Here is a 17,277-nt window from a genome sequence, read left to right on the forward strand (position 1 = left end):
GTATTTGAACAGTATTTATGACAACACGTTAGAAGAGCGGGGAAGACAGCTTCAGACAGTGAGAAAGTGGGATATTCCCCAGCCGGGTCCCTCCTGGTCTGATTGCTCCTACAGACTGAAAACCAGGGAGGCACAGGGCACCTTCTTCCTCCCGGCGCAAGGGGAGCCATCGTGGCGGATTCCTTACAGAAGCACCTGCCCCAGGCCCCGGCACTCTGCCTACCGCCTTGCCGGCTTCAGGACAGAGGAGGCACGCTCACTGGATGGGCAGCTCTAATTTTTACATTTCGTGGAATTTACTTTTAGACACAGGAAAATCAATTTGCAGAAGCCACAACACTGTGGTTAGTTCACCTCTATCCAAATTCAAACTTGCTTGGATTGGAGCTAAAACAATGTGGATACACACATGCATACAAGCATTTGTGTGCATATAGAACCATATCTATATATATGTGTGTGGAAGAAGGAAGGATAAGATCTACCAAAGGCGAAGGCGGAAAAACAGTGAATGTTCATTTGCAATTTGGGATCAAACAATGTGATTGTTTCCCCTTTCAAAACAGAAGGGGATCAGCGAGGAGCCAGAGGGTCAAGGTTTCCAGGCAGCTCTCAGCTCAGTTCCTGGTCCCTCTTGGCCTCACAGGGGATGGGAGCGGCTTGACTGGTTTAAAGAGGGGCCTTCCCACTGGCTGGGCCAGCTCTGTGCCCATGGCTCTTCCCCACTCCTTCCACTCAGGCACACACCCCCAATTTTAAAACGGAGGAGCTTGACTGCCTCTGTCCCCGCCCGCCCATTCTCAACAGCATGGACACACATCTCCAGGGCGTGTTCCCCTTCTGCAGGGTATGGGGGACAGCCATGCCACAGCAACAGGGAAAACAAGAAAACGCACGAGGCCAAACATCAGGAGCTGTTAATGGCCCGTTGTGGGGTGGCCGAGCCGGTGCCTGGGGTCTGGGAGTCACAGGGCAGCCAGGGACCCGGAATGTGCTGCCAGATGGGGTGGTGCATTCAGGAACACCTGAACAACATCAGGAAGAGGTTGCACTTGATGCTAGCAAATACCTACGAAGAGAACAAGCGGCATGATAGAGGTGCTAACGCACACAGAGAACGAAGTTCTGCTCAGAGAAGCTGTTTTTACCAGGAGCATGAGGCCTCCGTGAAGAAAGGTATCATTTGGGTAAAACATAAGAATAGCAAAGGGGTGTTAGCACTTGATATCCAAGAAGTGAAAGGGGTGTTTTCATGGATTCACTCAGTTTGCCTCACCAAATCCCTCTGAGGTAGGTAAGAGGCAGGTGACAACAGCCCATTTTACAAATGGGGTAAAGTGAGGCCCAGGACTCGCTGCAGGTCACACCATGGAGACAGTAACAGCCACAGTGAAAGAGCATTCTTGTGCCTTTCGGTCTCCCTGTCCTGGCAACACCGGTCTTCTTGAAAAAGCCCCCTCACCTAGATTCAGACCAAGTCAGCAGGTATCTGCAGGAACGGGGACATTTGGCTTACAGTTTTAAACTCTTGATCTACTGGCAGGAAAAGAAACCGAGCCCACAGCAATCAGCCAAAGCCAGGGGACCTGGGGACTTGGGAATGGGGGCAGCCCACCCCACCCCAATTAGTGAGTGGCTTAAGTGTTTTCATTTTTGTTTTTGTTTTGCACAGTGCAGCATTTTAGGGGGCTAGCTGAATTCTAAGAATGGATTGATAAACCAGCAGGTCCTGAATGTGATGATCATGGAGGAAGAGGCCCCTCTCGGGCCTGTTGCCAGATCAGATCAGAGTGGATGGGGATAAAGCTACAGTGTTGTCAGAGGCCAGGTCCTGGAAGCAGAAAACTTCCGTGGGGCTGGGACGAGACTGAGGACGACTGTGTGTACCTCTGTGTGTGTGTCTGTCTGTCCTGACAGGGTGCTTCCCTTACCCTTGCCGGCTACACCCCCCCCCCTTTCTCTGACCTCAGCATTGAAACTGTTTATTTCATGCCATTGACCAGAGACCCCCACAGTGCTAAGGCCATCTGGAGTATTTCTAACTGGACCACGTGCAGCGCCTCCAAGCCTACCAGCAACCGGTGAATCAGAACCAGCCACACCTCGAAGTTGGAAATCTCAACACCTCAAGTCGCAGCTCAGTGAATTCCAGCCAAGGGTAAGAATTTGGGAATTTTTCCAATTACTCTGGCTCACGAGGCAGCGTGACAGAGGACTGTAAGCCCCCTACGTCTGCCCAGAAAGCCCCCGCGCGCAGTGAAGGGCACATGTGCGTTGTTCCAAGCGCTAACCCACCCGGCCCTGGGAGCCCACGCCGCCCCCAGCCTGCAGCTCCAGGACGGGCTTCCGAAGTACACGCAGTTGCACCTGGACATGGATCAAGCCATATGGCAGAGCGTCCTGGTCTCCGGGAACCAGTTCCTGCCGGGAAGCCCAATGCCTGCACGGAGGCGCAATCCTCCAACCGGTGACTGGGCCAAAGCATCGCTTAGGGCTGAGAGTCGGTGAGCACGGTGCCCAGGCCGGCTGGCCGCCCTCCCACGGCGGGGCGCCACCGCCCCGGGGGGCCAGCCCGGAGCCAGCCCCCTCACAGAACCGACTCCTTGGATTCCAGTTCCGGGGCGCTGACTGCGGGGCCAGCGGGGTTCTGGTGCGTCACCAGGGGCGACGTCTCCTCCTCCGATTTGCAGTTGGGGACGGCCTCCACCTTCACTTCGCTCAGCTCCTGCTCCCCTTTCTTCATGGTCTTCTGATTGAGGTGGTGGAGAATGCCCGCACCCAGCGCGTCCCCTTCCACGTTCACCACGGTGGTGGTGCGGTCCCTGCGGGGGGAGAAAAGGCAGGCGTTGCCGCGGCTGCCGCCGGGCCGGGCCACCACAGCAGCCTGCGCGCCCTCGTCGTGCTACCCGGGGCCAGGCCTCACTGGGCTCTAAACGGAGTTTCTGCCAGGCTTTCTTATTCTCAGGAAAGCAATAGACCCTGACTGTGGAAAACCTGGAAAGAAGAGAAGTATAAAGAAGAAAACAAGTCACCCACCCACACTTCACAACTCCCAGCGAATCTAGTAACATCTTTCTCTGTATGTATTTTATGTGGAGTAGACACCATGGTATGAGAGTCCTGCGTAGCTGGGACGCAGAGTGTAGACAGGGTTTCGGACCCAGCTTCTCTCCTGCTCAGCAGTACACTGTGGGAACGCCCCTTCTTTTTCTCGCCCCAACACCGTGTCTCTGCTCAATGTTCAACTTCGCACGTATTCCATGGCAGTTGGCAAACACCGTCTCATAGCACTGTCCTTTCCAGGAGCTTGTCTTCCCACAGATGAGTCCAATCACCACCCATCTCTCCTGGGGCTCAGAGCAAGTACAGTGCCCGTTTTGGGGCAAGGAGTGAACTCGCCTGCGCGCACCGGAGAAGCTGAGGGCTGTGCAAGCAGAGGCTGCGGGGTGGTGGACGGCTCATGTGACTTCAGGTCTCTCCTGGGCAGTCTGCCTGGTGCCCTGTTCCTGACTAACTGCCTCTTAAGGGCCTGCCTTCCTCATGCAGAGGCAGCTGGCTGAGGAAGCAGACGGGGCCTCTGACACTCTGCTCTGGTCCTGTCCAACTCACCAGCTCAGGGACTGAGTTCCCTCTGATGAGCTGTGTGGACAATGTGGGTCTCTGCTGCACATTTCACCCTCCTTGTTCTGAGGAACTGTAAGGATTCTGAGAATTCCTTTCAAATTTCCAGGGCTTACACAAAAGGTTGGAAACCACCATTCCCAACCACAATGGGCAGAGCCACAAGCCCAGTGCCAGACTCCAGCGTTTAGGTGATGCCGTGCCTGGCTCTGGCTAGCTGGCCGGCAGTGTCTTTCTTCACTAATGTCTACTGAATGCTTTACCACAAGCCTGGAACTCTTCTATGCACTGTGGATATGCTAACTTAGTTCATCTCCAACACAGCTCTGGTGTAGCTTCTATTATTATTCCCATTTGACAGGTGAGCGGATCAAAGCACAGAACAGTTCCTTTCACACAACTAGTAAAGCTGGGATTTGAACCCAGGTACCTGGGCTCCAGGGCTCCAGGGTTTCACTTTCTTATCCATATGCTCTACTGCCCAACATTAGTACCTCAGGTGACCTTCCCTATATAACAAGTACTGTTTACACCTAAAGAAGGTATCACACAACTCAAGGAATCCACACTCAGAATCAACACTCACTGTCCTATGCCCTTATAGGAGCCCTGGTGATGGTGGCCTGAATCACACCTCCTTCCTAACTCCTCTTCCCCAATCCACTCACATCAGCTGGGTTCATCTTCACTTCCCTCGCCGAAATCACTTGCATGTTCCAGGCCAAGGACAATCATCCCCAAAGGCTCACTGCTCCAATGGCTATGACCCCTATGTAGCCAACAACCTCCATTAGACCCTCGTCCTGCCTGTGCCTACCCTGGGGGCCCAGCCTGGGTCTTGGACCCCCGTTTTCCTGGATGCTCAAACCAAGTTCTCCATAATGACATTTCATGGTCATTCATGGCCTTTGACTCTTACCCTGTTTAATTTTTCCTAGCTCTAAATTTTGTCTTGCTTGGGACACCTGGGTGGCTCAGTCGGTTAAGCATCTGCCTTTGGCTCAGGTCATGATCCCAGGGTTCCTGGGATCGAGTCCTGCATCGGGCTCCTTGCTCAGCGGAGAGCCTGCTTCTCCCTCTGCCCGCCACTCCCCCTGCTTGTGCTCATGCTCTCTCTCTGACAAATAAATAAATAAAATCTCAAAAAAAAAAATTCTGTCTTGCCAGCTCAACTGTAGGCTCCTTCACAAGGCATGTTTGAAGTTTCTCCGCATACCCCAGACCCAGCAGGGTGCCAAGCTCCTACGGAAGTCAACACAGACTTGCTTTTATTCAGTGCCCTTAGGACTTGCTACTTACACAATCCAGTCCACAGCCAGGATCAGAGAAAGGTCATGAGTGGGCAGCCCGATGGCCTCCAGGATAATGGCGATGGTGAGGACCCCTCCAGCTGGCACGCCGGCCGCGCCGACACTGGATGCTGTGGCTGTCACTCTAGGGGACGGCACAGAAGACTAGCCATTGACACAGAGCATGGTGTGAGCACAGAGAAATGCAATATGGCAGCTGTGGCTTAGAAACCGCAAACCACACAACCCTAGGTGCTGGGGCTGAGCCCTTCAGAGATGATTCACTCTCTTCAAGTAATGAACTCACGCTGTCATTCTCCAAATGGGACCCCCCCACCCAAGTCATGGTGAGATTGGTATTCCTGGGGTGTTTCAAAGGAGATCACACACATAACGACAAACCTCTGAAGTTTTGACCCAGACCTGAAGATGAAGAATAATGAACTTACAGAATCGTGAAAATCTGTCCTGCTTTGAGCTCGATGTTGTTGAGCTGGGCAATGAACACCGCGGCCACACACTGGAAGATGGCTGCCCCGTCCATGTTCACAGTGGCCCCGATGGGGAGGATGAACCTGCTGATCCTCTTGTCCACACCGTTGTTCTCCTCAATGCACTTCATCATGGAGGGAAGGGTTGCTGAGCTGGAAAGGGAGAAACGGCCAACCATGACAAGAGTCCTTCCCAGCCTGGCTAAGAGACTACTCAGCTCAGACCCAGGAACAGAGCAATTAGCACCATCCCACTGTCTGGTTTTCTTCCCTTGAAGTAATACTTCCCAAAGTATTCAATATCTGACTCCCTAGATTTACCTGTTATGTTATTTACCTGGATACACCTGTTCCAAATATTTCAAGAAACACCACATCACCTCATGGTGCAAAATGGTCTCAAGACAGCAAAGAACTATTTATTCTACATGCGCATCTCCTCTCTTGAATTGTTCCCCCCAGCAGTCAAAGGCAAACTATGACTTTTTTTTCCTTTTAGGCCAAGAAGTAGCAAGGGCTGTGAGAGCCTGGAGAGGACTATGTTCCTGGATAACTGGAAGAACAAGCCCTGCTCTCTCCAGCTAGCCCCGCGGGTGGCTGCCACAGCTGAGAAGCAGATTTGTTTCTAAGCCAGAGAAACTTTCCTCCCTAATTCTTTTTACCATCACCACCTTATCATAGAAATAGCCATTCAGGATGGGAGGAAACATGCAGCAGAGAGGCAAAAACCAAATGTATGAATGCAATGTGCAGCCATCCTTTGAAAGTTTTCTTTAACATACTTGGAAAGCCCAATTTTTTGGAAGCATTTCCAATAATGACAAGGTGCATCTTTTGTATTAATTAGATAATCCCACAATACTGTGGACTCCCAGAGAGCTAAGCACCCATTCCTCACCGTGATGCCTTGGTCTTATTTTCTAATCCATGTATCCAGAGGGAGAATTGGGCAGGCATCATTCTAGAAACTTCCCTGCAATGCATTTTGAGGTAAGTGGTTGCCTTCTTTTACTAATTAGGGTGAAGATCCACAACTGAGTTAAATAATGATCTGACCTCTAAGGAGCATGAAGGAGAAGGGAATGAGACAATCCCTCATTCTGGCAATCCCAGAAACCCACTTCCATAAAAGTGTAGGCTGGTAATTCAAAAAACCAGACAAGACTAATTTATAGTTTTCAATAAATCAAAATATGTCAAACGCTGGTTGTGCAGCTACGCCCGGACTCAGCTGGTCCCACGGGACTAGGACTCAGAGCAGCCGAGGGCGCCTGAAACCCACTCACCTAGAGCAGGTGGCAAACGCTGTTGCAAATGGCGTGACGAGGCCCAGGAGGAACCTGAATGGGTTTTTTCGCGTGAAAACAAAATAAATAAGTGGCAGAACAATTCCTCCATGAATAAAATGGCCCAATATAGATGTGAAGATATATTTTCCAAGGCTGGTCACCAGCACGATGATGTCCTTCATTTCCAAAATCTTGCTTCCGACCAGGAACATGATGCCCACGGGTACATACCTAGGGCATGAGCATAGGTACCTGTCAGTAAGAGTGATGTGATGATGGGACCGGGACATGCAGGCCCTTCTTGAATACACAACACAGGGACTTTCAACTAAGTGGTCTTCATTTCTCCCTAGGATGATGCTAAGGGCGCCTGGCTGGTTCAGTCAGTACAGCATGCAACTCCTGATCTCAGGGTGGTGAGTTCGAGCCCCAGATTGGGCGTGGAGCCTACTTAAAAAAAAAAAAAAAAAGAAAGAAGCTCTCTCTAGAATCATCCTGAGGAATTGAAAACGATGGGCCCATTTTATAGGCTGTGAAGCTGAGTAGAATAAACATGATAAATCACCATGGGTAATAGAGTCAGGACCAGAATCCAGATTTCTTTCTCCTTGGATATATTATGTTCTTAACAGAGGGATGCTACCAACCACATGGGCTCCAAAATGAAAAGCCGAGGAACTCCTCAAGATCAAAGCCTCTGGGACTGAGAACTTGACTTTCAGCCTTGGTCAGGCTTGTTCTGAGAACTTAGAAACGCAAAAGACTAACACCTATTTTGCAGAATTGCTGTGATACAGAACTGAGCCAAAGCTGGGACTTTTGTTAAGTTTTAAATTCTTTGTGGTTTGGAAAACATGATTCCGTGGGAAAAAGTCATTAACAATGACCCTCAGGGAACACTCCTCGAACGTGGAGATTTTTTTAATGGCAAGACGGGAAGAAGAAAGGGAAGGAATGAACTATGGGAGCCACAAAACCCCAAAGTCAGCTGTTTTAAATTAAAATAAATTTAGGAAGAATTTTATAACCATTGACTTTATTTGTAAGTTTCAATTACATAGATAATAATATCACATAGTTCAAATTTGAAAGGGTTCAAAAGGGCGAATAAAGTCTCCCTTCCACATCTGCCCCCCAAGTACTGAGTTTGTTTCTACCTTTACCTTATTCTTTTTAAATATTAGCCTCAAAACTGAAATACTATAGATTATCTTGCCATTGTTCTGCTGATGGACCTCCAGACTATTCCCAGGTTTTCATCATTATAAACAATGCTGCAAGCAGCCTCTTTGTGCCTACCTGCCTGTGTTCTCTAGGTAGAGACACCAAGAAGTAAAACTGCTGAATTATGGGGTGTGCATATTTTAAATTTTAGTAGATATCAACAAATTGTTCTCTAAAGTAGCTGTTCCAATTCATATTCCCACCAGCTGTCCAGGAGAATAATCTTTTCCCTGAACACTGGTTCTGACGCAGGGATGATTCTCCCCCTGTGGGACATTTGGCAATGTCTGGAGATATTTTTGGTTGTCATAACTTTGAGGAGGGGTGTCACTGGCATCTAGTGGGTAGAGTCCAGGGATGCTGCTAAACACCCCAACGTTCGCTCAAAACTATCCTCACTCTTATCAACGCCTAATAAAACCAAACTTTTCATTTTCCTAATCCTAGTAAGTTGGGCATCCCTTAAAATGTTTATTGATCATTCAGGTTTCCTCTTCTATGAATTGCCTGCTCACATACTTTGTCTATTTTCTAATAGTATATTCAGTCTTTTTTCTTTTTCAACAACCAGAACTCTTTGCATTAGTGCTTCTCAAATGATCTTTGGTGTATTTCTATCCAGTTGGTCATGGACCATATTCTTATAAAAGACAACAGAAATAAAATATTAGAAAAGTGATCATGTGCTTGGATGTTGTAGCAATATGAAATTGCTACAAAAGTTTCTAAACACTTATCCTCAATTTCCCTATAAATCTCATTGCAGCCAGATAAACAGTATGTGAACTTGTACCAGTCCTCTGGAAACTAATGCTTTGAGATGTGTGTGTGTGTGTGTGTGTGTTCATGTATACATTATATGTAAATATATATAAATTTTTTTCAGTGTCTTCTTTTGTTCAAGGTATCTTTTGTATGCAAACATTTTATATTTTGATGTAGTCAAATTTGGCAGCTTTTTATGGCTTTTACTTTTTGCATTCCATTTAGGCAGTTTCCATACCCCTATGTTTTCTTCTAATACTTTTAGGGGACCCCCTCTCCTCCTTTCTTCCTTCCTCCTTGGATGGTTTAATGCATGGGTTAGCACCCTGAATTTTATTGGAACAACCACATTCATTCATTTATAAATAGTCTACAGTTGCTTTCATCCTATAATGGCAGAATTGGTAGTTGTGACAGAGACCATATGGTCTGCCAAGTTTGCTGAGCCTGTATTTAATCAACTGAGGCATTATTTCTGTGAATAGTGCAGGATAGGCAGGTGCTTTGACATTACAGTAGGTAATTAGCAAAGGCAAGATAGCAAAAGAGCTGCTACTGGAGATCCCTCTCAAACCTGGTTGAGATCCTTTAACCAGGTAAGGCATTTTAAACCCTAATTCTGTGTGAGATGCACTTGCTGGGCAACAGATCTCCCACTGCAGTCAAACACACAGCAGGACCTGCCTTACTGAACACCCGCTTATATAACTAGTACATCGAATTGAAGGAATGACTATAAATTGGTTTTCAGATTGAAAACAAATGTCTTAACATCGCAACATCACTTTCTTGCATAATTTCCTTTAATCCAAACTTTGGGAGGATTTTAGACTAAAAAAAATAAGGGAAAGGGAAAGAACCTGACATGTGATGAAAACACTTTTTCCTTTCTGAAAATATTTTTCTCCCCAGAACAACAGCAGTCACATGAACAGTCATGTTTGCAATGATGGAGTCAGACTCTGGAATTTTTGATTGAGGAAGACAAACACCACCAGTGGGGGCTCTGGACTTGGCCTCCCCTTCAATTCCAAACTTTACTACCAAATTCCAGTCTTCTGTCCTAAGATCTGCCACCCCCATGCCATCTGAGAGAGAGAAGTTGTGGGATAGTTAAGGGTTGACGATAAGGAAAATGCTTCATGTATGAAAGGATAAACTACATTTCTGGACAATGTACCAGTAGAAGCTAAAACCCACAGAAGTTTGGTTCAAGTAAAACAGCAAGATGAAGTCTTTGAGGGATAGGCACTGGAATTGGTATGATTTCTGAGAAGTCACTTTGAGACCTCTGGTCAAATTTTTACTTGTTAGCCAGAAATCAATCCAATGGTTTTTATTTAACAACTGTGCTTTTATTGATGTTACATAAAGAAACATTTATGTGAAAAGAGACCATTCCAAGTTTATATATGCATGGGGTGAAAATGAATTTGTCTTCCATGCTGTGAAATATTATAGGAAGGGGCCCCTTTGAAGCTTGAAGTCTACTGTTTTAAGATAAATAAGCCTTATTTTATGCGGCAGGTAGCACACTTACGGAGTTCATTGCCCCACAAGATGATATGGGCATCCCACATGCTATGGATAATGGGGGACACTCATAAATAAATCACCAGTGATAGAACCATAAGGCGTCCCTGTGGGTGTTGAAGAAGGGACTGGTAACTATGGCACATGCCTGATTCTCTGAGGTCCTAGACAAGAGGAGAAACTGTCTCCACCTCCACAAGCCCCTGTATCACTGTACCAAGTTTGGCCCATGGTGCATCAACCATAGGCGGGCACTTAGCCGGGTAGCCCCACAGGGGTGCCCTAGGACAGCAGACTTGGGTTCTTTTCTGGATGGCAAAAGAAATGAGAGGGAGAGTAGCAGGCGGGCCAAACTTACCACATAATCCACGACACCAGCACCATTGTCGCCTCATTGAAGGCATTAAAGAAACGGATGAGCTCTTCTCCTTCAGAGCCGAGTTTCTTTAGGGCCACTCCTAACACTAGGGCAAAGAGGACCAATCCTAAAATGTTCATCCCTTCGATCTCGGTGCCAATGGGAATCTGTGGGATCAGAGGGGACAGAGGGTCTAAGTTTACAACAGATGAGTGAGAATTCAAGTAGTGGTTGGACAATCACTTCAAAGGGTTGCTTTTATTTTATTTTATCAAGTAGCATTTTCAACTCAGGACTTGAACTCATGACCCTGAGATCAAGACCTGAGCTGAGATCAAGAGTTGGATGCTTCACCGACTGAGCCACCCAGACACCCCCCAAAGGTTGCTTTTAAAAGAAGAGCTGGTTAATATAACATTGTATGTCAACTACACTGCAGTAATAAATACAAAAAAATAAATTAAAAAAAATAAAAGAAGAGCTGGTTGGTGAAAAGTTCCTTCAGATCGAGAGTCAATGATTTTAACTGTGCCTCCCAAATGTCAACAAATCTTGTTGCTAGACTGTTACTGTGGCCTCCTAGCTGACAAATTTCACAAAAGATTTTCAGGATATTCTTTCCTGAGTCACTGACTTAAAATAAAATATATGGATATACTATATTCCTTATTTTTTTTCCATAATGCTCAATCTCACTACTACAAGCATACATTGGACAAACGTATTATTCCATCAAAATACATGAAATTCTGAACGGGAAACATGTATCAGCATGGTAAAAAGAGAAAGAACATTTTTACCATAGATCTGAGTTCTAGTCCCAGCTCTGATATTAAATAACTTCTCTGACCTTCAGGTCCTTCATCTGCAAGAGGAAGTGATTTGGACTAACTAGTAGCTTTCAACTTTTTTTTTTTTAAGTACAACTTTTCCTCAAAGAAAGGCTGGTAGAGCTCAGAGCCCCTCAGCCCTGAGAAGCTGTATGTGTGGGGATGGGGAAAGGGCGAAGTACTTCCCTCTTCCCATGACAGCTCTGTAGCAGCACTGAATAATCCTTGGTTATCTTGGTCCCTCTCCTTGTCCTTCCAGCTCTATCATGAAGGCTGGGACCTTACCCAGTGTCCAGCCGATAATGGCTACTCAAAAAATATGTGTGAGTGAATGATGGCTATAGTGAGTTAAGCCCCTGAGACAAGTTCTATGTGTAGAGATAGGTTAAATCACCTATTAGTTATATTTCAGGATAGCAGAAGGGGTGTTATAAAATATTTTTTGAAGAAAGGGACATCAGTTCCAATTTGATGAAATGGATCTGCTAAAGATTACAATGCTGCAGAGGCTGGCCTTGGGCCATGTTGGTAAATGACCTAAGGAGCAAGCCTAATTATGTTCTTCAAATAAATAGTTCCTTCAAACCCCAGAGTTTTCAGCCCTGCTGAGAGGATGCATCTTGTATGCTCCTTCAGTTAAAAAGCATTATTTGCTTTATAAGTTACTAGTCACAAGTGATCTTATAAAGAGCTTTACCTTCTCATGGGTTACATTTCCAGAGCTCGTGTTGTGGGTCACCTCTCTATAATCAGTTGCATACTGGGAAAAAGAGAAAGAAGAAGATGCTGTCAGTTCACAGGTGAAGGCCGACCAGAGAATCTGAGAGGACTGCTGGACCTCTTGCTACTCTTCTTATTCACTCTGAGCGTTCTGGGAATTCCTCTCTTGGTTGGCCTAACGAGGGCCTCTGAGAACCGTACAAAAGTTACTTAAGACCAAGGCAGCATACATCCCAAGAGGCCTCTGAGTTATTTAGGGACCCACACCATTAGGGGCAATGATTTGGAGGAAAAGGTCTGCACAATTTCATGCTGAGAGTTTGATATTTCAAACACCTGACACTTTGAACTTTGGTATTAATTTCATAATGTCGAAGTTCACTTTTCAATGTGTCATTTTATTTTCATTCATATGTTTATGTTCCACTTTGTTCCAGAATTTATTTGAGCTTGACTGCTTTTCAGCATCTACTCCTTTTTTCTTTTTTTTAAAGATTTTATTTATTTATTTGAGAGAGAGAGAGTGAGAGCATGAACCAGGTGTGGGGGAGGGGGTAGGGGCAGAGGGAAAGGGAGAAGAAGACTCCCCGCTAAGCAGGGAGCCCAATGCACGGCGATCCCAGGACCCCAAGATCATGACCTGAGCCAAAAGCAGACACTTAACCTATTGAACCACCCAGGCGCCCCTCAGCATCTACTTCTAATCGGCTTGGCCTCCGCTCTCCAAAGCAAAGGATGTGAGACAAGATGGCATTTTTTGGCTAAGTCTTGTGGGAGACTCACTTATCAGAAGTGAAATGACTCTCCAAACTTAGGTCCTACAATTGACTTCACATACTTCTGCACAATGCATGCAGGTGTCTCCCTATGGCAGAATGCACGACTGAATGGAGTTTCTTATAAAATGCCTTTCCTGACCCCTTCTAAGGACACCTGGCTCTGAACTGTCAAGAGGAACCCATTATGGGGTACTGCTCTGTGCCTGCCTTTGATGCGGCCTGGTCTCTCTCACCTTTGATTTATAAAGCTTTCAGACAAGCAGCGGTGTTCAGCTATCCTGTGATTACAGGTGACAGGGGGAAAAAACCCACCCCATGCCTTCTGTGATAAGCACTGAAAGCCCCATAAACCTTTTGTTTTTTTCTACCTCACATTATATATATAAGCCACAGCTGTACTTATATGCAGATTTAAAAAAATATTTTATTTATTTATTTATTTGAGAAAGAGAGGGAGCGCACGAGCAAGGCGGAGGGGCAGAGGGAGAGGGAGAAGCGGGCTCCCTGCCGGGCTCGATCCCAGAACCCCGAGATCATGACCTGAGCCGAAGGAAGCCGCTTAACCGACTGAGCCACCCAGGCGCCCCGCAGATTTTTTTTTTTGGAAAGATAGAGAGGGAGAGGCTGTAAATAGAAACAGAAAAGTCTTTGCTTGGAAAAGGCAATGAGATAAGTCCATCTAATCTAGACCTTTATACTCCTTCTCCTCACATAGCATGGCTACAGGGATGTTACTTGCAGTCTTGCGAAAATTAGGAAAAACTAGAAACAATCTGAATGTCTATCAATAAGGGAGTGACGGAATAAAATTATGATATGCTCACACAGTGGAATAGGGCCATTAACATTATGCAGAAGGGCATTTACCGACATGAAGAAATGTTTATAATACGCCGCCTTAAAAAAGAGGTTAAAAACAGTATGTGTAGCATGTATACATCCTAACAAAACGTGTAGTACAATTGTTTTTATTTTTAAAACACGTGTGGCACATGCAGAGAAAAAACATATCTGAAGGATGTATACCAAAATGTTAATGGGTATCTCTAGGTAGTGATTATGAGTGATTTGTAATTTCTTCCATATTTTTGCACTTTTTAAAAAATTTTTTTACATGAGCATTTATTACCTTCATAATCAGAAAAAAAGATAAAAGTATATTTTTAAAAAATTCTAAAATATTTAAGGGATCCCCAAAATGTTATTTAAGAGTCTTTCTCAGGTGATATGAAAGGATGGTGGAACCAGTGGGATATTTTAGAAAACCTTTTTGTTTTTTGTCATTTCACTTGTTTTAACTCCAGGGTCCCCTCTACAAAAATTTAGGCCAGGGTTACCAAGTTTTGTTAACAATACTACCCCTCTCTGACCCACCTTACCTAACTCCATGGCATCATTTATACACCACCCCCATAAAAGTTTCTTATTTTTTGCAAAGCATCAAGCCTTACCGTACGGAAAGCGGCAACCACAAGATTTGAGGGAAACAGGTTTCTGTTGGAAAAGAAAGCACTTTGTCAGTGTTCTTAAAATTCAGCACTCAAAGTGTCCACTTTCAGATGCCCATTCCTGACAGCCTAACACACAGTGTTCCCTCTCTGTCCAGCAGTTACTGTGGTCCCTGCTTGATCCAAGCACCCAGCTAGGCCTCGGCTGCCGGGTCACAGTAGATACTCGGCACGCACTGATTTTTATCCTTACCTCCATCATGGTACTCCAGAAAAACTGCATCACTTCCCCTAGAAATTAAAGCCTGTCGCAGTGGTTTTCAACAGTAGTGGTACTGCCCACTGGTGAAATCCAAGGGAGTGTTTTCATTGTCAAAATAACTGGGGGGCATTCCTACCATTGGGGAGTGTGTATAGGGGGGAGTGCCAGGTCCCAGCCATTCATTCTACTGAGTGTGGCCCTCACACTTTCCAAATGTCCTATATGACATACCTGTAGATGAAAGCCTTATTTATAATTACCTCAGCCTAAACTCATTCCAAAACAAGGTATTTTTTTTTTTTTGCACAATTTGAACATACACTGAATTTTCTAGGAATGCAATTACTGTGCAAAACGTGGAATAAGTTTTATTTTGGTTTGTTCATAATGTTTCTAAAGATTGTTCATCTTTCAGGAAAATCACATCACCAATGGCAAATTGTAGGATCTGGGTCCTTAATTGCACACACTAGTATCAAGTACCAGCCGCATTTACAGCTGTCTCATTAACGGTGAACGTAAATTCAGAAGCAAACACCTAATTAGGATCTTTACATATTGAAACACATTAATTTTTATTATACTCTCCTTTTATCTTTCTGTTGAGTCATATTGATGCTTTGAAATTGAAATGAACTGAAATTCTATTTATGGATTTCATTTCAGGATGAAGGATTTTATAAAGTATTTGTTGTAAAAGGAGGGCAATAGGACTGGTCAAGTTAAGCTAGATTTTGAAACCAAAATCTATTCATGTGAACAGTTTTTATTGAGGGCCTCCTTTGGGTCAGGCTCTATGCAGGATCCTGGTCTTGATATATAACAAAATCCCAGTGATGGTCCATTTGTAAAAGACTGAATCATCCTTTACAATTATGCCAGACTTATCCATTAATACTTACTTCTGTGGCTGAGTTGTTTACCTAGCACTAGAATCTCTAGGCAACCATTTGCAGTGCTTTTTGTTTCAGAGGTAGGTAGGTCTGACTGCAACCCAGCTTGGCAAGCAATCTAAGACAGACTCCTGGTAGTTACACCTTGTACGATACCTTCCCCTTGAGTGGTGGGGCCTATGACTTGCTTCTAGCCAATAGAATTCAGCAAAGGTGATGGATGTCATTTTCATGATTAGGTTACATAAAATTGGGGTTTCCTTCTCGCTATTAGACTTTCTTTATTGCAACTCATTCTTTATTAAAACTCATTGAACTGTCACCTAAAATAGGTGCATTTTATTGTGTTTAAATCATATCTCAAAATTGCGTAAAAGGCTAAAAAATAGGATATAGTACTAACTGCAAAGAATTTACAACCAAAAAAATACATACGTTCAAAGGGATGACTGAATTTTCTATAGCTCAGCTCTCAGATATTAATCCCTGGGAAGGCACCACCTGGGGGCAGCGAGACATAGCTCATGCATCCACAAAATCATTCTCCTTTTCCTTGTTCCTCCTGCCCATACATACAATGGCAAGGAGCTGAGGCTGTGAAGTAAAGTAAAAACACTTCTCTGCACCATTCACAGATTGTGTCTTTGGTGTTGTATCTAAAAAGTCATTGCCATAATCAAGTCAAAAAATGGGCAGAAGACATGAACAGACACTTCTCCAAAGAAGACATACAAATGGCTAACAGACACATGAAAAAATGTTCATCATCATTAGCCATCAGGGAAATTCAAATCAAAACCACACTGAGATACCACCTTACACCAGTTAGAATGGCAAAAATTGACAAGGCAAGAAACAACAAATGTTGGACAGGTTGTGGAGAAAGGGGAACCCTCTTACACTGTTGGTAGGAATGCAAGTTGGTACAGCCACTTTGGAAAACAGTGTGGAGGTGCCTCAGAAAATTAAAAATAGAGCTACCTTATGAACCAGCAATTGCACTCCTGGGTATTTACCCCAAAGACACAGATGTAGTGAAAAGAAGGGCCATATGCACCCCAATGTTCACAGCAGCAATGTCTGCAATAGCCAAACTGTGGAAAGAGCCGAGATGCCCTTCAACAGATGAATGGATAAAGAAGATGTGGTCCATATATACAATGGAATATTACTCAGTCATCAGAAAGGATGAATACCCAACTTTTACAAAAACATGGATGGGACTGGAGGAGATTATGCTAAGTGAAATAAGTCAAGCAGAGAAAGTCAATTATCATATAGTTTCACTTATTTGTGGAACATAAGGAATAGCATGGAGGACATTAGGAGAAGGAAGGGAAAAATGAAGGGGGGGAAATTGGAAGGAGAGATGAACCATGAGAGATTATGGACTCTGAGAAACAAACAGGGTTTTAGAGGGGAGGGGGCTGGGAGGATGGGTTAGCCCGGTGATGGGTATTAAGGAGGGCACGTACTGCATGGAGCACTGGGTGTTATACGAAAACAATGAATCATGGATCACTACATCAAAAGCTAATGATGTATTGTATGGTGACTAACATAACATAATAAAATAGAATTTAAAAAAGTAAAAAGTTATTGCCATATTGAAGGTCATTTAGGTTTTCTATGTTTTCTTCCAGGAGTTTTAGAGTTTTCCGTTTTACATTTAAGTCTGTGACCCATTTTGAGTCAATTTTTGTGAAGGGTGCAAGGTCTGTGTCTAGGTGTCGGATGTCCAGCTGTTCCAGCACAATTTGTTGAAAAGATTATCT

The 17,277-nt window shown here is 44.8% G+C and overlaps 1 protein-coding gene across 1 annotated transcript in view; it reads right to left on the bottom strand.

Moving 5' to 3' along the window:
- SLC1A4 (solute carrier family 1 member 4) overlaps nucleotides 1–17,277 on the bottom strand; it is a 23,574-nt gene continuing 6,297 nt past the window's right edge. Inside the window, exons 2-8 of the mRNA XM_036095325.2 lie at nucleotides 14,351–14,393; nucleotides 12,098–12,160; nucleotides 10,571–10,737; nucleotides 6,688–6,921; nucleotides 5,360–5,554; nucleotides 4,921–5,055; nucleotides 1–2,822 (exon numbers count right to left, since the gene is read on the bottom strand). Of these exons, the coding sequence (XP_035951218.1) occupies nucleotides 2,588–2,822; nucleotides 4,921–5,055; nucleotides 5,360–5,554; nucleotides 6,688–6,921; nucleotides 10,571–10,737; nucleotides 12,098–12,160; nucleotides 14,351–14,393 (1,072 nt within the window). The 3' untranslated portion in view covers nucleotides 1–2,587. The remainder of the gene's footprint in view (nucleotides 2,823–4,920; nucleotides 5,056–5,359; nucleotides 5,555–6,687; nucleotides 6,922–10,570; nucleotides 10,738–12,097; nucleotides 12,161–14,350; nucleotides 14,394–17,277) is intronic.

Source organism: Halichoerus grypus, chromosome 10 (genome assembly GCF_964656455.1).
Source record: "Halichoerus grypus chromosome 10, mHalGry1.hap1.1, whole genome shotgun sequence".
NCBI lineage: Eukaryota > Metazoa > Chordata > Mammalia > Carnivora > Phocidae > Halichoerus > Halichoerus grypus.